At 36.9% G+C, this 22,824-nt stretch overlaps 1 protein-coding gene across 1 annotated transcript in view; it reads right to left on the reverse strand.

Moving 5' to 3' along the window:
* Nucleotides 1-22,824, reverse strand: part of DACH2 (dachshund family transcription factor 2) — a 927,084-nt gene that overhangs the window by 494,969 nt on the left and 409,291 nt on the right. The window contains exon 3 of the mRNA XM_027608947.1: nucleotides 10,975-11,087. Within this exon, the coding sequence (XP_027464748.1) occupies nucleotides 10,975-11,087 (113 nt within the window). The remainder of the gene's footprint in view (nucleotides 1-10,974; nucleotides 11,088-22,824) is intronic.

Below are 22,824 nucleotides of genomic sequence, written 5' to 3' on the forward strand. Positions count from 1 at the left end.
TGCCTACTCTAAAACAATGACTAAAGGAAGTTCTTCACACAAAAGGAAAATGATAGAAGAGGAATTTGAGGGCAGTAGGGAGGAAGAAATAACAACAGAAAATGCAGAAATATGCCTGTCTTGCTCCTCATGAATTTTCTATATTATATTTGATGATTGAAACAAAAGTAATAGTACCATCTGTCTGATACTTAAGACAATGGTACTTAAAACTGGGGAAGGTAAAGGCACATAAGCAGAAGGTTTCCGCACTTCATTAAAGGGGTAAGTTACTGATACCAGTACACTATGACAAGTCACATTATGTGTATTTGATAGCCAGAACGATCACTTCAAAAACTATATAAAAAATAATACACTAAAAAACACCTAAAATAAATCAAAATAGAAACCTAGAAATGTTCAGGTCACACAGGAAGAAAAGAAAAAAAAAAGAAACACAAGAATGCAAAACAGAAGAAATTGAAAATAATAAAATGACAGACATAAGCCCTAATATAGCAATAATTATCTTAGGTATAAGTATACCAAGTAAAATTTAGATATATTGGCAGGATGGGTAAAAGAAACACAGCCCAATTTTATGCTGTTTATAACATCTCACTTCAAATTCAGTAGCATAGGTAGACTGAAATGCAAAAGATAGGGAAAAATATACCATGCAAACGTTAATCATAAAATCCAAGAGTGAACAGCTGTGTTAACATCAGATAAAATACGGGGCGCCTGGGTGGCTCAGTCGTTAAGCGTCTGCCTTCAGCTCAGGTCATGATCCCAGGGTCCTGGGATCAAGCCCCGCATCAGGCTCCCTGCTCAGCTGGAAGCCTGCTTCACCCTCTCCCATTCCCCCTGCTTATGTTCCCTCTCTCGCTGTCTCTCTCGCTGTCTCTCTCTCTGTCAAATAAATAAATAAAATCTTTAAAAAAATCAGATAAAATAGACTATTTTTTCTGTCCAAATGTTTATTTACACTACTGAAACAAAATCAGACTGTTAAACTACTAGTTACTCATTACTTCTAAATACTGAAATGCTAGATCTTCTTGTTGGATAGACCTTTTAAGTGTGATATAGTGTCCCTCTACATCTCTTACTACAGTCTTTGGTTTAAAATCTAATTTGTCTGATAGGAGGAATGCTACCCCAGCTATTTTTGAGGTCAATAAGCATGGTAAATTTTTCTCCATCTCCTCACTTTCAATCTGGAAGTGTCTTTAGGTTCAGAATGAGTCTCTTGTAGACTCTTGTGGACCCTGCTTTTTTATACAATCTGATACCGTGTCTTTTTATTGGAACATTCAGCCCATTTACATATCCTGAAACTAACACTACACTATATGTTAACTAACTAGAATTTAAATAAAATCTTGATAGAAACTTAAAACACACACACACAGGGCGCCTGGGTGGCTCAGTTGGTTAAGCGACTGCCTTCAGCTCAGGTCATGATCCTGGAGCCCCAGGATCGAGTCCCACATCGGGCTCCCTGCTCAGCAGAGAGTCTGCTTCTCCCTCTGACCCTCTTCCCTCTCGTGCTATCTCTCATTCTCTCTCTCTCAAATAAATAAATAAAATCTTTAAAACACACACACACACACACACACACACACACACAAACACACACACACCAACACTTAGGTCTTGGTATATAATACAAACTTAATATATATTACAGATTTTCCTCAATAGATAAAGTACTAAAGTTTACTCAAGAGTACATTAACTTCAAAGCAGTCTTTAAATCCTTTTCTTCTTTCATCTACACATTCCCTCAAAATCAGAACTAATTATTTACATGGTACTATTTCTAGGCCCTACCAATGTATTTTGTAAGTTAAGAAATGGATTATCAGGGGGAGGAGCAAGACGGCAGAGGAGTAGGAGACCTAAATTTCTTCTGGTCCCAGGAATTCAGCTAGATAAGGATCAAACCATTCTGAACAACACGAACTGAACAGGAGATCAAAGAAATGAATAGCAGCAAGTCTCTGAACAGAAAAGCGACCACTTTCTGGAAGGTAGGACGTGCGGAGAAGTGAATCATGAGGCGATATTCGACAAGATAGGTGGTGGGGGAGGGGGCCACCGTCAGCCCCTACTTGCAAGTGATAGAGCAGCAGAGCACAAAATCAAAACTTTTAAAAAAAGTTGGTTCTGCTGAGGAACGTCATTCCAGTGGCTAAGTGGGGGGTGGAAACCTCGCTGGGGCAGTGTGGTCTCAGGACCCTCAGGGTCACAGAAAGACCAGGGGTGCCTGACTGTGGCAGAGCTCCCAAGTATCAGAGCAGGGAAGCCGGCAGCAGAGACGGAGCCGAGCAGTGGGCTCTCACCTCGGGGTTGCCATAAACCGTGATCCATAGCACAGTCGGGCCACTGCTCTACCAGCAGGGACTCAACAAGCAGCAGATCCGGGGAGTCTCCCCTTCCTCCCCTGGAGGAGTGGTGGGGGAGTGCACTGCAGAAATCTGCTGAGTTTGAAGACTCCACACAGGGTCATGTGCAGAGATAGAAACACTCGGTCACAGGCCGGGTGAGCATGGAGTGCGGCCAGAGACTGGGGACATGGGAGTGATTGACTGCTTTTCTCCAGGGGCTCACTGAGCAGTGGGGCCCCAAGTTCTTGGCTCCGCTGGGGTGGAGATTGAGAAGCTGCCATTTTCACTCCCATCCTCCAAAGCTGTACAGAAAGCTTGCAGGGAACAAAAGCTCCCAAGAGCAAACCAGAGCAGATTACTTAGCCCAGCCCTGGCAAGGGTGGGGCAATTCCGCGTCTGGCAAAGACATTTGAGAACCATGGCAACAGGCCCCTCCCTGAGAATATTAGCAAGAACAAGCAGCCAAGACCAAGTTTACCGATCAATGAAAACGGCAGAACACCAGCACTAGGGGAACACAGCACATAGAATTCATGGCTTTTTTTCCCCAATAGTCTTTAGTCTTTCAAGGTTAATTTTTTTAATTTTCTTTTTTCTTTTTTTTTAATTTTTCTTTTTCCCATTTTCAACTAACATCTATATCAATCCCTTTTTTAAAAAATCTTTTTTATTATTCATTTTTAGAGTCATATTATATCTCTTCATAGTAGTTAACTTTATTTTTGGTATATTTATATATAAGTTGTTCTTTCTTTAAAATTTTGGGTCACAGTTTCTTCTAACAGACCAAAATATACCCTAAATCTCTCGTGTATGGCTTTGCTCTAGTCTTCTGCCTGATCACATTCTCACCTTTAAAAAAAAAAAATCCCCTTCTTTCTTTTTTACCAACTTCTTATCTTATCAATTCCTTTTATAAAACCCTTTACAATTTTCATCTTTACACTCATATTCCATCCCTTCATCGTATTTACTGTTATTTTTGTACATATATAAGCTTTTCTTTCTTTAAAAATTTGGGAGGCACTTTTTTTTAAAGAACAAAATACGCCCAAAACCTAGTGTGTGGTACTGATCTATGCAGCAGCCTGATCATATTTGATCATATTCTGTCTTTTGTTTGTTTTTTATCTTTTTCGTTTTCTTTTTCTTTCTTTCCCTTTCTTTTCCCCTGGCTTCAGGTCTCTTCTGATTGGTTTAGTGTGTATTTTTCTGTGGTCGTTGATACCCTGTTACCATTTTGTTCACTCATTCATCTATTCTCCTCTAGACAAAATGACAAGATGGAAAAAATCAATTCCAAAAAAAAGAACAAGAGGCAATACCGACTGCCAGAGACCTAATCAAATACGGACATTAGTAAGATGTCGGAACTAGAGTTCAGAATGACGATTTTAAAGATACTAGCTGGGATGGAAAAAAGCATGGAAGATATTAGAGAAAATCTGGAGAAATAAAAGAACTAAAATCTAACTCTGTCAAAATCAAAAAGACTATTAATGAGTTGCAATCAAAAATGGAGGCTCAAACTGCTAGGATAAATGAGGCAGAAGAGAGAATTAGTGATATAGAAGACCAAATGATGGAAAATAAAGAAGCTGAGAAAAAGAGAGGTAAACAACTACTGGATCATGAGGGCAGAATTCGAGAGATAAGAGATACCATAAGATGAAACAACATTAGAATAATTGGGATCCCAGAAGAAGAAAGAGAGAGAGGGGCAGGAGGCATACCGGAGCAAATTATAGCAGAGAACTTCCTTAATTTCAGGAAGGAAACAGGCATCAAAATCCAGGAGGTGCAGAGACCAACCTCAAGATCAATAAGAAACAGGTCAACACCCCAACATCTAGTAGTAAAACTTACGAGTCTCAGAGACAAAGAGAAAATCCTGAAAACAGCTCCAGATAAGAGATCTGTAACCCAAAATGGTAGAAACATCCAAAGAGACCTGGCAGGCCAGAAAGGACTGTCATGATATATTCAGAGAACTAAATGAGAAAAATATACAGCCAAGAATACTATATCAAGTTAGACTGTCATTGAAAATAGAGGGAGAGAGAAAAAGCTTCCAGGACAAATAAAAAATAAAAGGAATTTGCAAACACGAAACCAGTCCTACAAGAAATATTGAAAGGGGTCCTCTGGGCAAAGAGAGAGCCTAAAAGTAACATAGACCAGAAAGGAACACAGACAATACACAGTAACATTAAACTTACAGGCAATACAATGGCACTAAATTCATAACTTTCCATAGTTACCCTGAATGTAAGGGGCTAAATGCCCCAATCAAAAGGCACAGGCTATCAGATTGGATAAAAAAACAAGACCCATTGGGCACCTGGGTGGCTCAGTTGGTTAAGCGACTGCCTTCGGCTCAGGTCATGATCCTGGAGTCCCGGGATCGAGTACCACATCGGGCTCCCTGCTCAGCAGGGAGTCTACTTCTCCCTCTGACCCTCCCCCCTCTCATGCTCTCTATCTCTCATTCTCTCTCTCTCGAATAAATAAATAAAATCTTAAAAAAAAACAAGACCCATCGATATATTGTCTGCAAGAGACACATTTTAGACCCAAAGACACCCCCAGATTGAAAGTGAAGGGGCGGAAAACAATTTACCATGCTAATGGACACCAAAATAAAGCTAGAGTGGCAATCCTTATAACAGACAAATTAGATTTTAAAACAAAGGCTATAGTAAGAGTTGAGGAAGGACATCAAATCATACTAAAAGGGTCTATCCAAAAAGAAGATCTAACAATTGTAAATATCTATGCCCCTAATATGGGAGCAGCCAATTATATAAGCCAATTAATAACAAAAGCAAAGAAACACATCAACAATAATACAATAATAGTGGGGGACATTAATGCCCTCCTCACTGAAACGGACAGATCATCTAAGCAAAAAATCAACAAGGAAATAAAGACTTTAAATGACACAATGGACCAAATGGACTTCACGGATATATTCGGAATATTCCATTCAAAAGCAACAGAATACACATTCTTCTCTAGTGCACATGGAACATTCTCCAGAATAGATGACATCCTAGATCACAAATCAGGTCTCAACTGGTACCAAAAGACTGGGATCATTCCCTGCATATTTTCAGACCACAATGTTTGAAACTGGAACTCAATCACAAGAGGAAAGTCGAAAAGAACTCAAAGACATGGAGGCTAAAGAACATCCTACTAAAGAATGAATGGGTCAACAAGGAAATTAAAGAAGAATTAAAAAAATTCATGGAAAAAAATGAAAATTAAAACACAACTGTTCACATTCTTTGGGATGCAGCAAAGGCAGTCCTAAGAGGAAAGATTATAGTAATACAAGCCTTTCTCAAGAAACAAGAAAGGTCTCAAATACACAACCTAACCCTACACCTAAAGGAGCTGGAGAAAGAAGAGCAAATAAAGCCTAAACCCAGCAGGGGAATAGAAATAATAAAGAACAGAGCAGAAATCAATGAAATAGAAGCCAAAAGAACAGTAGAACAGATCAACGAAAGTAGGAGCTGGTTCTTTGAAAGAATTAACAAGATTGATAAACCCCTGGCCAGACTTATCAAAAAGAAAAGAGAGAGGACCCAAATAAAGAAAATCATGAATGAAAGAGGAGAGATCACAACCAACACCAAAGAATTATGAGCAAATATATGCCAGCAAATTAGATAATCTGGAAGAAATGGATGCATTCCTAGAGATGTATAAACTACCAAAACTGAAGCAGGAAGAAATAGAAAACCTGAGCAGACCTATAACCACTAAGGAAATTGAAGCAGTCATCAAAAATCTCCCAACAAAAAAGAGCCCAGGGCCAGATGGTTTCTGAGGGGAATTCTACCAAACATCTAAGAAGAATTAATACCCATTCTTCTGAAACTGTTCCAAAAAATAGAAATGGAAGGATAACTTCCAAACTCATTTTATGAGGCCAGCATTACCTTGACCCCAAAACCAGAGAAAGACCCCATCAAAAAGGAGAATTACAGTCCAATATATTTTTTTTTAGGATTTTATTTATTTATTTGACAGAGACACAGCGAGAGAGGGAACACATGCAGGGGGAGTGGGAGAAGGAGAAGCAGCCTCCCCGCAGAGCAGGGTGCCCAATGCGTGGCTCGATCCCAGGACCCTGGGATCATGACCTGAACCAAATGCAGATGCTTAACGACTGAGCCACTCAGGCGACCCTACAGATCAATATCCTTGATGAACATGGATGCAAAAATTATCACCAAAATACTAGCCAATAGGATCCAACAGTACATTAAAAGATTATTCACCACGACCATGTGGGATTTATCCCTGGGCTGCAAGTTGGTTCAACATCCACAAATCAATCAATGTGATACAATACGTTAATAAAAGAAAGAACAAGAACCATATGATCCTCTCAATAGATGCAGAAAAAGCATTTGACAAAGTACAGCATCCTTTCTTGATCAAAATTCTTCAGAGTACAGAGATAGAGGGTACATACCTCAATATCATAAAAACCATCTATGAAATACCCACAGCGAATATCATTCTCAATTGGGAAAAACTGAGAGCTTTCCCCCTAACATCAGGAACACGGCAGGGATGTCCACTATCACCATGCTATTCAACATAGTATTAGAAGACCTAGCCACCACAATCAGACAACAGAAAGAAATAAAAGTCATACAAATCAGCAAAGAAGTCAAATTCTCACTCTTTGCAGATGATATGATACTTTATGTGGAAAACCCAAAAGACTCCACCCCCAAACTGCTCGAACTCATACAGGAATTCAGTAAGTGTCAGGATATAAAATCAATGCACAGAAATCAGTGGCATTCATATACACCAACAACAAGACAGAAGGAAGAGAAATTAAGAATCAATCCCATTTACAATTGCACCCAAAACCATAAGATACCTAGGAATAAATCTAACCAAAGAGGCAAAGAATCTCTACTCAGAAAACTATAAAATTCTCATGAAAGAAATTGAGGAAGACACAAAGAAATGGAAAAATGTTTCATGCTCATGGATTGGAAGAACAAATATTGTGAAGATGTCAATGCTACCTAGAGCAATCTACACATTCAAAGCAATCCTTATCAAAATACCCTCCACTTTTTTCAAAGAAATGGAACAAATAATTTTAAAATTTGTATGGAACCAGAAAAGACCCCGAATAGCCAGAGGAATGTTGAAAAAGAAAAGCAAAGCTGGGGGCATCACAATTCCAGACTTTAAGCTCTATTACAAAGCTGTCATCATCAAGACAGTATGGTACTGGCACAAACACAGACACATAGATCAATGGAACAGAATAGAGAGCCCGGAAATGGACCCTCAACTCTATGGTCAACTAATCTTTGACAAAGCAGGAAAGAATGTCCAATGGAAAAAAGACAGTCTCTTCAACAAATGGTATTGGGAAAATTGGGCAGCCACATGCAGAAGAATGAAACTGGACCATTTCCTTACACCACACACAAAAATAGACTCCAAATGGTTGAAAGACTTAATGTGAGACAAGATTCCATTAAAATCCTCAAGGAGAACACAGGCAGCAACCTCTTCGACCTCAGTCGCAGCAAATTTTCCTAGAAACATCGCCAAAGGCAAGGGAAGCTAGGCCAAAAATGAACTATTGGGACTTCATCAAGATAAAAAGCTTTTGCACAGCAAAAGAAACAGTCAACAAAACCAAGACAAACAACAGAATGGGAGAAGATATTTACAAGTGACATATCAGATAAAGGGCTAGTGTCCAAAATCTATAAAGAACTTATCAAACTCAACACCCAAAGAAAAAATGATCCAGTCAAGAAATGGGCAGAAGGCATGAACAGACATTTTTCCAGTGAAGACCTCCAAATGCCCAACAAACACATGAAAAAGTCTCAACAACGCTCGGCATCAGGGAAATCCAAAGAAAACCTCAATGAGATACCACCTCACACCAGTCAGAATGGCTAAAATTAGCAAGTCAGGAAATGACAGATGTTGGCAGGGATGCGGAGAAAGAGGAACCCTCCTATATTATTGGTGGGAATGCAAGCTGGTGCAGCCACTCTGGAAAACAATATGGAGGGTCCTCAAAAAGTTAAAAATAGAACTACCGTATGACCCAGCAATTGCACTACTGGGTATTTACCCCAAAGATACAAATGTAGGGATCCAAAGGCATACGTGCACTCCAATGTTTATAGCAGCAATGTCCACAATAGCCAAACTATGGAAAGAGCCAAGATGTCCATCGACAGATGAATGGATAAAGAAGTTGTGGTATATATATATACAATGAAATATTATGCATCCATTAAAAGGAATGATATCTTGCCTTTTGCAATGATGTGGATGGAACTGGAGGGTATTATGCTGAGCAAAATAAGTCAATCAGAGAAAGACATGTATCATATGATCTCACTGATATGAGGAATTCTTAATCTCAGGAAAGAATCTGAGGGTTGCTGGAGTGGTGGGGGGTGAGAAGGATGGGGTGGTTTGGATGATATACATTGGGGAGGGTGGGTGCTATGGTGAACGCTGTGAATTGTGTAAGACTGTTGAATCACAGACCTGTATCTCTGAAACAATTAGTACCTCATATGTTAAAAAGAAAACCAAAAAGAAGAACATAACAGGAAGGGAAAAATGAAGGGGGGAATCAGAGGAGGAGGCGAACCATGAAAGACTACGGACTCTGAGAAACAAACTGAGCATTCTAGAGGGGAGAGTGATGAGGGGATGGGTTAGTCTGGTGATGAGTATTAAAGAGGGCACACACTGAATGGAGCACTGGGTGTTATATGCAAATAATGAATCATGGAACCCTACATCAAAAAAAAAAGAAATAGATTATCATCTATTGAGTACGAAGATATTTTTCCAGCACTATTATCCCCTCAATATCCTTTTATATGTACAGGACTAATTTATTCTTGTATCAGAATTTGCTTATAGATACTTAGTCTAAAAAATCATTTTTCCAACCCCCAGAGCCTTAACAGTGGTTCTTTTTACCTACAGCAGGGTTTTTTATTTTTATTTTTTAAAGATTCTTGTATTTATTTGTTTGAAATAGTGAAAAAGAGAAAGAGAGAGAGAGCATAAACAGGTGGAGGGCCAGAGGGAGAGGGAGAAGCACACTCCCTGATGTGGGGCTTAATCCCAGGACCCCAAGATCATGACATGAGCGGAAGGCAGATCCTTAACTGACTGAGCCACCCAGGCACCCGATACAGCATTTTTTTTAAAATTTAAACATGTGAACTAGGATATATAAAATTCTGAAGCAAAATGAGGAATCTGGAAATACTTCCCCAATTCCATGTCAGGAGGTAAGGAAAGTCCTTGAAAGACACTTTGTAAACCACTGTTCTATAGGGGAAATCCCAAGTTTTGAAACTTGATAAAAAACTAGCTTCACAGGTTGGTTTTCCCCACCCTTTCTATACTAAACCTATTGCCTATGAGTCTCCCACCTCAAACGTCTGCTCTAGGTCTTCAACTTAATTGGTATTCCCCCTAACACACTAGGCTCTTTCTCATTAGTGTTTATCTTTCTGTAGTCCTCTCTGCCTAGAATGTTTTTCACTGATTCTCCTCCTGTCTGACATTCAGTCTACAAAACATAGCTCCAAAGTTTCCATCTTTCTGTGTATTACCCAACTTACCAAATTGACTTAGTTGCTCCCATCTCTGTGATCTTATAGCACCTGGTATGTACTTTTATTATAGTCTGTATCACACTTTTGTGCAATTATTAGTTTGCATGTCCTTCTCTCTAGTTCTACTGTTGACAAGGACTGCTACTCATATAATTTTTCATTACCTTAGACAAAATACCCCAATACAGCAGGTGCTTTATAAAATTTTATATGACTAAAGCTATAAAAATCTCACTGTCATTAAATTCATTTTCATTTTCTACCATATAATAACTTTAATAATTTTTAAAGTTTCAGTTAGAGAAATGTTAAGCTTATTTTTAAGTGTTTCATGCACTTTTAAGTTCTTTTATAGTGAATAAAAAGTTCAATGCTAAAGTATGAAACTGGTATTTTTAAGGGAGCACTGCTTATCATGGTGTTGATAAACACTGAATTATTTAAGACAATGACCATTTGGATGTTCTTCTTTTGTAATCATAAGGCTTCTCTACCGAGGATACATCTTCTTTCTACTTTTTAACCTAAATTAAAACTGGACAAGATACACAGATGCTCAAAACCCTTAAAAACAAAGAAAACTATATATTATTGAGACATATAAGTGAGCAGATGTGCTGCATTCTACAGAAGGCTTTGAGACAAGGCTGGTTTGGCTAGTGCCCCTCATCACTGCCCCCAGCACACAAAAAAATACATACAATAAGGCCTTGAAAGGAATTTCCTACGAGGAAATGACAATTTTTTTTAAAGAGTCAGGTCCATTTTATTTGAGTCACTAGAATAACAAAACTGTTTTGTTGAATACTTTAAAAATTCAATAATGTAACCTCTAGTACAGCTTGAAAAGCTCTGAAGGACAAGACAGTTAGATCAATATTAGTTTATTTCTAATTCTGGGCAGCATGAACAGACAAGGCTGATCATCAGATGGATTTTATTACCTGTTGGAGTGATAAGTCCTGGTGATAAAAGGCCGGGGACTGAATGGGGCAGAAGGTGAGCATTGTCCTGCAAAACTCCCAAAGAACGCTTAGGAGGCCTGCCAGGCCTGGAACTGTTAAAAAACAGACAAAAACAAAGATCAGGTTAAAAAATATGTACTCTTTTTGGAAATACCATCACTTGCTATATTTGTCTCCTCAATCTTTTTTAATTACCAAGAGTGATAGAATTTTATTTTAAAGACTATTTTCATTGATTACCAAAAGACCAATACTTTTCTTTCTACTCAATTTCCCAACATAGTTATGGCAAAAATTAAAACTATAAAAGACTAATTTTTAGTTTAGATTACATTTTCAAGCCAGCATTTTGAAATACAGCTTACTTGTGAGAAACCCAAAGTTACCTCCTGTTTAAAGCTACATTTGATCCCAAGTATTATTAGTACATGCTACTGAGATAGTGACTCACAGAATTCAGATTGTATAGAATGTGAAGTGATTAAGTCTCTGCACAGAGAGATAAAGGGGTAAAGAGCTAAGAGATGGGGAATATGATGTGATTTTCTTTTTAGCATTTCCACAGATGCCAGGAGACCACCAGGAACAAAGGACCCTCACTCTCAGTAGATTTTTTAAATCTACCTATTATTTAAACCAGGCTATATAACCAGTAGTGCACTCTCTTGGAGTGGCTGTACTAACAAAACCTGCCACTTTTGCTATCTAGGCTGTCTTTTCTCACAGATATATTAGTGTTTTTAAGTGATGAGTTCAGGCTAAATTCATAGCATTAACCTGATCTATTCCATTTGCACATTCTTCACCTTAGTGTGAGCAGTTCAGGAATTGCAGTTGCAAATGTTAATCCATAAAGTAATAAAATAGAAAGTCAGTATCTGGCTTCCATGACTCTAATACAGTCAGTGTACTGATTACATCATTTGGAAGCTGTCACAAAATGAAGAGATTTTTAGGGCGCCTGGGTGGCTCAGTCAGTTGAGCGGCTGTCTTCGGCTCAGGTCATGATCCCAGGGTCCTGGGATTGAGCCCCGCATAGGGGTCCCTGCTCAGCGGAGAGCCTGCTTCTCCCTCTCCCTCTGTCTGCCGCTCTGCCTACTTGTGCTCTCTCTCTCACTGTTAAATAAATAAATAAATAAAAATCTTTAATAATAAAATGAAGAGATTTTTAAGCCATTGAACATTAGGATCAAGTTATTCTCAAGTCATCCAATATATCCCAAATATTAGTTTCTAATGTTGCCTAAGATATTTCTATTGGTTTTCAGTAAAAATGCAGTTTAAAAGCTGAATAATAGGGCTTTTGACAAAATACTGAAACTATATTAAATAGCCCAAGCCACAAAAATGTATGAGGTTCAGATAGAAAACATTTCCAAAAATGACTTTTGGTTCACAAAAAAAAGTTTAAGTTAAACCTTATTCTATCAATTTTGCAGTAGCAAAGTGCTCCATCAATGTAAGACAAACTCAGCTTTTTAAATGAAGACAACTCCTAGCAACCTCACACAGGGGTACCATTGCCCATTTTATTTTTCATACACTGTGCTGGTGTTATTTACTTTCATTGTACATCAATATTGTATATCAATTTAGCATGAGAGATTCTGCTTTTCTCATTAAATGTTTCAATTTTATAAACTGACTCTCCCCTCCTTTCTACTCGATTCTGAGCCATAACTTATTTTATTTAATTCAGTATTGTTATCCTGTTTGCCTTTACCTTGTTTTATGGCTTCCTCTTTTAAGGAAGTGATAAGAGAAGAGCTATATACTTCAAATGTCAAGGGTCCCAAGATCACTGAACAATGTTCATCACTGTATATCCAGTCATTAGAAGTTGAATAAGCTTCACCAAATCTGTACATTCTAAGTGCTTCTTTGTCTTTTCATTAGTCAGAATACAAGGCTACTAACTTTATTCAAGTCTACCCTATTACTTTGTACTTTTCCAATGTAAACATTTCAGTGTTGTCTTCATGCTCACCATCACTTTCAGACTGCCCCCAGAATTAAGCAGTCTGATGTTCCTTCTATTTCCATATAATGAGCCAGTGCACTTTGAAACCTTTAAGGTTTAACTAGATTTGTTCCAAATTTCTTGGTCAATCTCACAATTTGAAGTAGCTCTTTTCCAATGAGCTGACTCACATTTGAGAGTCATTAGAGGTTTCTCAGGTGGTTCTACCTTAAATTCCAAGATTTGAAAAAAAATTGGTAAAATTTCCCACCATCATATCTATATTGGGGAATTCATGGCTTATGTTATAAGTGGCTTGGTAGTATTTACTACATATGTTATAAACCAAGAGGACCATATTCTCAATCCTAACATTTTTTTCAGTTGGTTGGTTGAAATCATACGTTGGTATGTTTGAGTCTCCCCAATAAGAATGTACACTCTATGAAGGCTGTATATATCTCTAATATTGTCACTGCATCCTGAGCAATTCTCATGGTATCTACACACAGTAGGGTCCAGTAAACTGTTAATTAACTCAGTTAATTGTAAATATTTCAGTGTTGCTAGAGTTTCCAAATATTCCTTAAATCACTCTATTCTCCTTGACTACATGAATAGCAAGTTGGTTGCAACATTTAATCATCAGATAATCATTCTTAAATCTTGAAATCCACAATAATTATAGGAGCTTCAAGATATGATCCACTTGAATATGAATATGTACAAAGCTAAAGAAGGTTAGATGCAACTGTGCACAAGGTTAAAGATGGGTCGATGCCACTTATCTTATGCCACTTCAAGAACCACTCAAGGACTAAAGGTTCCTGGAGTTACGCATCTGCAGTGACAATATCACTTATTCAATCATTCAGTAAACACTTCATCATCCAGTAAACAAACATGATCTAAGTGCCCAACCAGTATGTGTCTGGCATGGTACTATCTATAAGAATTATAGAGGTTAAAATTGAAGCTTAACAAAGGAAATGGTTTTGGTCTCTTTGTTTATTGATATAATATGAATACCTAGAACAGCTTCTATCTTTGAAGAGCTTATGGTCTAGTGATAGAGATGTGTGTCTGACCTATTGTTTAAAGTTTTGATTAACTCTTTAGTTGGTATAATTGTATGATATCCAAACTTGTTTAAATTTTTCAGTGAGCAAAAATCATATTCAGATGCCTTTGTTTCTATTTTTGGAAAGAATACTTGGACCCCTAGAATAAATTAATTAGAATCAAATTTCTAAAAGTGCATTATACTCAATAAAGTTCCATACTAATAGAAGATAGCTTTATTTTTACCTTTAGACTAAATTACCCTCTCTAGTAAGGCACTCCTAGCACTAAAGTTCCTGCATTTTTTTTAAATTCAATTAGCTAACATATAGTACATCACTAGTTTCAGATGTAGTGCTCAGTAATTCATCAGTTGCATATGACACCCAGTGTTCATCACATCTCATGCTCTCCTTAATGCCTGCATTTCTTTTCAAAGAACACAAACCTAACAACATGATGCAAGACTATGGAGGACACTGTAGAAATTTGGAAAAGATCATTAACAGATGATGCAGCTTCTTATCTTTAAGAGCTTTATTAACATCAGGCAGATATTTACATATTAATCAAGACAAAAAAACATGTGGTGATTTAACTAGAAAACTGTTATTTGGATGACAATTTAATCAGCATAGGTTGAAAGGTCCATCATTGCATCATCCTATCTCTGCTGAAATATTGATTGTGTTACTTATTTCAGTAATGCTTTATTTTACAGGGAACAAATAACCATGTAATTACTCTTTAATTGAATGATAATTGCTTGTTGGCAATTATTTGTTTTCTGCTTAATTACAAAGTTATTTGAACTCTGTAAAATAAAACAGCTTTAAAAAAAAATTCCCACCCAAATGACTCAGTGGATGTATCATCCATGAACACCATACAAAAGTTGTTAAGGTACAAGACAAACAACCTAAGTAATAGAAAAACTTTTATTAAATAACTCAGCTAAATCTTTAAGAGCTTCAGCTTATAGAATCAACATTAGTTGGTTACACCTAATTAATGGGTGGTTTGTAGGGAAATTATACCAAAAAATCAAGATTTTCTCTGGGTCCAGGTCATTCTTTAACATAATTTATCCTAATATATATTTCCTCCTTCATTCTGTAAACTTCTTTAGAAGAAATAAAATAATTCAGCTTCCTGAGGTAAAAGAATAAACCATATTTATAGTATATATATATATTATATATATACTATAGATATAGTATTACATATTACATATACATATTACATTACATTACATATTACATATACTATATATATATGTGTAGTATATATACTACACATATATATATAGTATTTCATATTTCTGCAGTTGAAGTGGATTACCATCAGAGCATTACCTCAGTTTATAAACTTTATAGAGTTTGTGGTTCCCTCTTAGGGAATTCAGTAGGTCTTCTGGTATCAATAAGATATGACACATTCTATGATATAGCTATTCCATGTTGTAATAGATAAAGTAGCTAATACTTTGTTCATTAAGATTATGAAATTTCACTGTTAGAGTTATTTTTACCTCATGTTAGCATCCGTTTGTACATGAATCAAGGAATAATCAACTGAGTAAGATGAGTGATTTTGTTTTTCAAAGAATAAAAGTCTTGTTAATAAATTAGTTAGTGATGACATGAGCCTTCAGGATATTTAATATGAATCATATAGTCAGTACATGATTTAGTGAGGAATCACAAGTCATGTTATCCTCTTCAATGAAAGCTTGGTTTACTACTTTTAAAGAAATACTTGTAACAATCTGGGACAAACTGAGTAAATTGCTGAAGATATAGTGGCAGTTAGGGTGGCATTAGCAGCCACTTGTAAGACCACTGCAATTGGATTCCCGAAGTGGGACCTGTTAGCAATGACCTGGGATTCACTTTTCAGAGCTATCATTGTTATTTAAAATCCCTTGGGATAATCTCTGAATGCATCATGATCTCACTCATATTAGAAGCCAAGAATGACATTAATATTGAAGGTGTTGTTTACCTGACTATGGGAGTACTGCTCTGACTTTCAATGTGCTTTTTAAATTAGATAAGAATCTTCTTGTCAGAACAGTAAAACTTTTAATTGCATCATGGATTAATAATAATCTCTTAGGCCTGACATTTATTACATTTCAGGGATGCCAGTGGTAGTTAAACTCTACCTGACCTATCAGTATTTATGAAGAGAAACAAAATCTGACCTCACAGCAACCTGAATCCATCTTCTCTCAGTGTTGACAAACTGATAATTTGTCTAACTATTGCACTGGATTATATTCCCAACCAGATCAAAGGCAGCAGCAACCAATTCAGCAACTGGGAGAAAGTCATCCATGAAAAATGGGCAATTAACTTTAATCATATATGAAATTTTTCAAGCTGATAACTAGAACCTGGTAACTATGGTAACTCTTATAAAAAGGTGCTTATGTTAAGCTGGGCATCAATCGGTCCTTGGTTCGTTCACGGGAACTTAAAGTGTCGCTCATCATGTCTCTAGGAGCTATCAATATAAAGAACAACAACTCAAAAAACAACAACAACAACAAAAAAAAAAAACCACCAGAAGCAAGACCATTTATATTCCATTACCATTTACTCTTTTGTCAGGTTTTTTTGTTTTGTTTCTTAGTATAGTTGATACATAGTAGTTTCAGGTATACCTTTTCCAGTTCTTATAGGCAATCCAAAACTCAAATTTGGATATGTTAAAATCATCAACACCAGCATTCCATTCGAGTTAGGGAAGTTAAGGAAATTATCTTTAACATAAGGATGCTCAAGGGATGAAGAAAACCTCCACTTGTTAATGGATCACACATTACAATATCGAGGATCATGTAGAGCAATTTGTTTATGCATTAATCTTATAATTGTGATAAATTGAATTATTTATATCTATTATCTTAAATTATAATGTTAATTCCCTTGTTAATGCTGAGTTTCTGTTTTTCCTTCAATTAAAAAAAAAAGAAATCTGATGTAATAGACAATTTAAGGGTTGACTACCCACTTGATAGAAAGTATAACTGTGAAGCTATTTTATACTTCATTTACTTGACTCTGCTCCTTTTTTAAATTAAATGTGCTCCAGGCCTGGTTGTTAGCACCTATAAACAAGTTTACTTTTTGTCATAAATTGACTGAATTCTAATAAAGGTTTTAATATAATTAACAAAGATCGTATAACAAAAATGCTGGCATATGACTTGAATTCTTAGTGGCCTCTTTTTATTCTGCTTGTGTAATTAGTATTAACTTCAGTGGAATCAATGCACCTTGGTAAATCTTAGAGTAAATCAAATTAAATAAACATTTCCCCTTCTAAAGTGTATCATATCACTGTCAGATACAATGTCTTTTTTTTTTTAAGGCATTATTGAATTCAGAGTATATCACTATGCAAAACTTCTGATATTAAGAGAATGGATAAGAAGTTAACATTCACTTTTGGATACATTCTATTAGCATTTCAAATTCAACATATGCCTCCAAATCCCAATCTCCAATCCTCCCTTCTCTTGTTTTGTCATCAGTACAGGCATGCTCTCCTCTTGATTTCCAAAACTATAAACTTGAGGGCAATTTTGATTCTCCCTCTTCCTCTCCTTTCGTTTTCAGTCTCCAATATTTTTGCTCATTGTAATATGGGTTGCAGATTTCCATCTCCATCTATTGCTAACACCCTAATTCAGGCCCTTATCACTTCAAGCCCAGGCTATTTTTAACAATTTGCTTCATTGTTCCAATTCATTCTATGTAAACTGTTCTGTGAATTTTGGTGAAACTTCCCTTTCATTATGTTATCTTTTGCTCTAGAACCTTCAATACTTCCTGACTGCATACAAAACAAAGTCTAAATGTCTTAGTCTGGCAATCTCCCCCAATAATATATTTCTTCCCTTTCTCCAATTACTTCTTAAATGAGTCTTCTATTCCAGCTGGAAAAATTGATTCACTGTCTGCTAAGCATAGTATTTGACCCTAGAACACTTTCATTGTGAAACATTTTCAAGGTATCAGAGTCCTTAGAGACATGCTTTCTTAAGCTCCACTGCCTTGGGAAGGTTTCAGTATAACCTGCTGTAACTGCTGCTGCTTCTCTGAAAGGCCACTGACTTTTATTTGCACCATCATTTATAGGTTTTCTTAAATGTTTATCAAAAAGGGCACTTTAGTGCCTGAGGAGCAAGATGGCGGAGGAGTAGGAGACCTAAATTTCATCAGGCCACAGGAATTCAGCTACATAGAGATCAAACTATTCTGAACACCTACGAACTCAACAAGAGATCGAAGAAAAGAATAGCAGCAAATCTCTGAACAGAAAAGAGACCACTTTCTGGAAGGTCTCTTCTGATTTGTTTAGTGTATATTTTTCTGTGGTCGTTGTTCCCTTGTTAGCATTTTGTTCTCTCATTCATTCATTCTCCTCTAGACAAAATGACAAGATGGAAAATATCACCTCAAAAAAAAGAACAAGAGGCAATACCGACTGCCAGGGACTTAATCAATACGGACATTAGTAAGATGTCAGAATTAGAGTTCAGAATGACGATTCTAAAGATACTAGCTGGGATTGAAAAAAGCATGGAAGATAGTAGAGAAACTCTTTCTGGAGAAATAAAAGAACTAAAATCTAACCAAGTTGAAAACAAAAAGCTATTAATGAGGTGCAATAAAAAATGAGGCTCTAACTGCTAGAATAAATGAGGCAGAAGAGAGAATTAGTGATACAGAAGACCAAATGATGGAAAATAAAGAAGCTGAGAAAAAGAGAGATGAAAACTACTGGATCACAAGGGCAGAATTCGAGAGATAAGTGATACAATAAAACAAAACAATATTAGAATAATTGGGATCCCAGAAGAAGAAAGAGAGAGAGGAGCAGGAGGTATATTGGAGCAAATTATAGCAGAGAACTTCCTTAATTTCAGGAAGGAAACAGTCATCAAAATCGAGGAGGCACAGAGAATGCCCCTCAAAATCAATAAAAATAGGTCAACACCATGATATCTAATAGTAAAACCTACGAGTCTCAGAGACAAAGAGAAAATCCTGAAAGCAGCTTGGGATAAGATATCTGTAACCTACAATTGGAGAAACATTAGATTGGCAACAGACCGAACCACAGAGACCTGGCAAGACAGAAAGGACTGGCATGATATATTCAGAGCACTAAATGAGAAAAATATGCAGCCAAGAATACTATATCCAGCTAGGCTGTCATTGAAAATAAAAGGAGACAGAAAAAGCTTCCAGGACAAACAAAAATTAAGGAATTTGCAAACACGAAAGCAGCCATACAAGAAATATTGAAAGGGGTTGTCTAAGCAAAGAGAGAGCCTAAAAGTAGCATAGACCAGAAAGGAATGCAGACAATACACAGTAACAGTAAACTTACAGGCAATACAATGGCACTAAATTCATAACTTTCCATAGATACCTTGAATGTAAATGGGCTAAATGTCCCAATCAAAAGACACAGGCTATCAGATTGGATAAAAAAACAATACCCGTTGATATGCTGTCGGCAAGAGACTCATTTTAGACCCAAAGACAGCCCCAGATTGAAAGTGAGGGGGTGGAAAACAATTTACCATGTTAATGGACACCAAAAGAAAGCTGGGGTGGCAATCCTTATATCAGACAAATTAGATTTTAAACCAGAGACAATAATAAGAAATGAAGAAGGACACCAAATCATACTTCAAATCATACTTAAAGGGTCTATCCAACAAGAAGATCTAACAATTGTAAATATCTATTCCCCTAATATGGGAGCAGCCAATTATATAAGCCAATTAATAACAAAAGCAAAGAAACACATTGACAACAAAACAACAATAGTGGGAGACTTTAACACCCCCCTCACTGAAATGGACAAATCAACTAAATAAAAAATCAACAAGGAAATAAAGACTTTAAAAGACACACTGGGCCAAATGGACTTCACAGATATATTCAGAGGATTCTATCCCAAAGCAACAGAATACACATTCTTCTCTAGTGCACATGGAACATTCTCTAGAATAGATCACATCCTAGGTCAAAAACCAGTTCTCAACTGGTACCAAAAGACTGGGACCATTCCCTGCATATTTTCAGACCACAATGCTTTGAAACTAGAACTCAATCATAAGAGGAAAGTTGGAAAGAACTCAAATACATGGAGGCTAAAGAGCATCCTACTAAAGAATGAATGGGTCAACAAGGAAATTGAAGAAGAATTTAAAAAATTCATGGAAACAAATGAAAATAAAAACACAACTGTTCAAAATCTTTGGGATGCAGCAAAGGCAGTCCTAAGAGGAAAACATATAGCAATACAAGCCTTTCTCAAGAAACAAGAAAGGTCTCAAATATACAACCAAACCCTACACTTAAAGGAGCTGGAGAAAGAAGAGCAAATAAAGCCTAAACCGAGCAGGAGAAGAGAAATAATAAAGAACAGAACAGAAATCAATGAAATAGAAACCAAACAGATCAACAAAAGTAGGAGCTGGTTCTTTGAAAGAATTAAGAAGATTGATAAACCCCTGGCCAGACTTATCAAAAAGAAAAGAGAAAGGACAAATAAATAAAATCATGAATGAAAGAGGAGAGATCACAACCAACACCAAAGAATTATGAGCAAATATATGCCAGCAAATTAGATAATCTGGAAGAAATGGATGCATTCCTAGAGATGTATAAACTACCAAAACTGAAGCAGGAAGAAATAGAAAACCTGAGCAGACCTATAACCACTAAGGAAATTGAAGCAGTCATCAAAAATCTCCCAACAAACAAAAGCCCAGGGCCAGATGGCTTCCCAGGGGAATTCTACCAAACATTTAAAGAAGAATTAAACCTATTCTTCTGAAACTGTTCCAAAAAATAGAAATGGAAGGAAAACTTACAAAGTCGTATTATGAGGCCACCGTTTCCTTGATCCCAAAACCAGACAAAGACCCCACCAAAAGGAGAATTACAAGCTAATATCCTCGATGAACATGGATGCAAAAATTCTCATCAAAATACTAGCCAATAGGATCCAACAATACATTAAAAGGATTATTCACCACGACCAGGTGGGATTTATCCCTGGGCTGCAAGTTTGGTTCAACATCTGCAAATCAATGTGATACAATACATTAATAAAAGAAAGAACAAGAACCATATGAACCTCTCAATAGATGCAGAAAAAGCATTTGACAAAGTACAGCATCCTTTCTTGATCAAAACTCTTCAGAGTATAGGGATAGAGGGTAAATACCTCAATATCAAGAGTATAGAGATAGAGGGTACATACCTCAAGATCATAAAAGCCATCTATGAAAAACCCACAGCAAATATCATTCTCAGTGGGGAAAAACTGAGACCTTTCCCCCTAAGGTCAGGAACATGACAGGGATGTCCACTATCACCACTGCTATTCAACATAGTATTAGAAGTCCTAGCCAAGGCAATCAGACAACAAAAAGAAATGAAAGGCATCCAAATCGGCAAAGAAGAAGTGAAACTCTCACTCTTTGCAGATGATAGGATACTTTATGTGGAAAACCCAAAAGACTCCACTCCAGAACTGCTAGAACTCATACAGGAATTCAGTAAAGTGGCCGGATATAAAATCAATGCACAGAAATCAGTGGCCAACAACACCAACAACAAGACTGAAGAAAGAGAAATTAAGGAATCGATCCCATTTACAACTGCATCCAAAACCATAAGATACCTAGGAATAAATCTAACCAAAGAGGCAAAGAACCTCTACTCAGAAAACTATAAAATACTCATGAAAGTAATTGAGGAAGACACAAAGAAATGGAAAAATGTTCCATGTTCATGGATTGGAAGAACAAATATTGTGAAGATGTCAATGTTACCTAGAGCAATGTACACATTCAATGCAATCCCTATCAAAATACCATCCACTTTTTTCAAAGAAATGGAGCAAATAATTTTAAAATTTGTATGGAACCAGAAAAGACCCCGAATAGCCAGAGGAATGTTGAAAATGAAAAGCAAGACTGGTGGCATCACAATTTCAGACTTCAAGCTCTATTACAAAGTTGTAATCAAGACAGTATGGTACTGGCACAAAAACAGACACATAGATCAATGGAACAGAATAGAGAGCCCAGAAATGGACCCTCAACTCTATGGTCAACTAATCTTCGACAAAGCAGGAAAGAATGTCCAATGGAAAAGACAGTCTCTTCAACAAATGGTGTTGGGAAAATTGGACAGCCACATGCAGAAGAATGAAACTGGACCACTTCCTTACACCACACACAAAATAGACTCAAAATGGTTGAAAGACCTAATATGAGACAGGATTCCATCAAAATCCTAAAGGAGAACACAGGCAGCAACCTCTTTGACCTCAGCCGCAGCAACTTCTTCCTAGAAACATCACCAAAGGCAAGGGAAGCAAGGGCAAAAATGAAGTATTGGGACTTCATCAAGATAAAAAGCTTTTGCACAGCAAAAGAAACAGTCAACAAAACCAAAAGACAACCAACAGAATGGGAGAAGATATTTGCAAGTGACATATCAGATAAAGGGCTAGTGTCCAAAATATATAAAGAACTTATCAAACTCAACACCCAAAGAATAGGGGCGCCTGGGTGGCTCAGTCATTAAGCATCTGCCTTTGGCTTGGGTCATGATCCCAGGGTCCTGGGATCGAGCCCTGCATCAGGCTCCCTGCTCCGCGGGAAGCCTGCTTCTCCCTCTCCAATTCCCCTTGCTTGTGTTCCCTCTCTCGCTGTCTCTCTATCTGTCAGAAAAATAAAATATTAAAAAAAAAACACCCAAAGA

This window comes from Zalophus californianus, chromosome X, assembly GCF_009762305.2.
Source record: "Zalophus californianus isolate mZalCal1 chromosome X, mZalCal1.pri.v2, whole genome shotgun sequence".
Classification (NCBI taxonomy): domain Eukaryota; kingdom Metazoa; phylum Chordata; class Mammalia; order Carnivora; family Otariidae; genus Zalophus; species Zalophus californianus.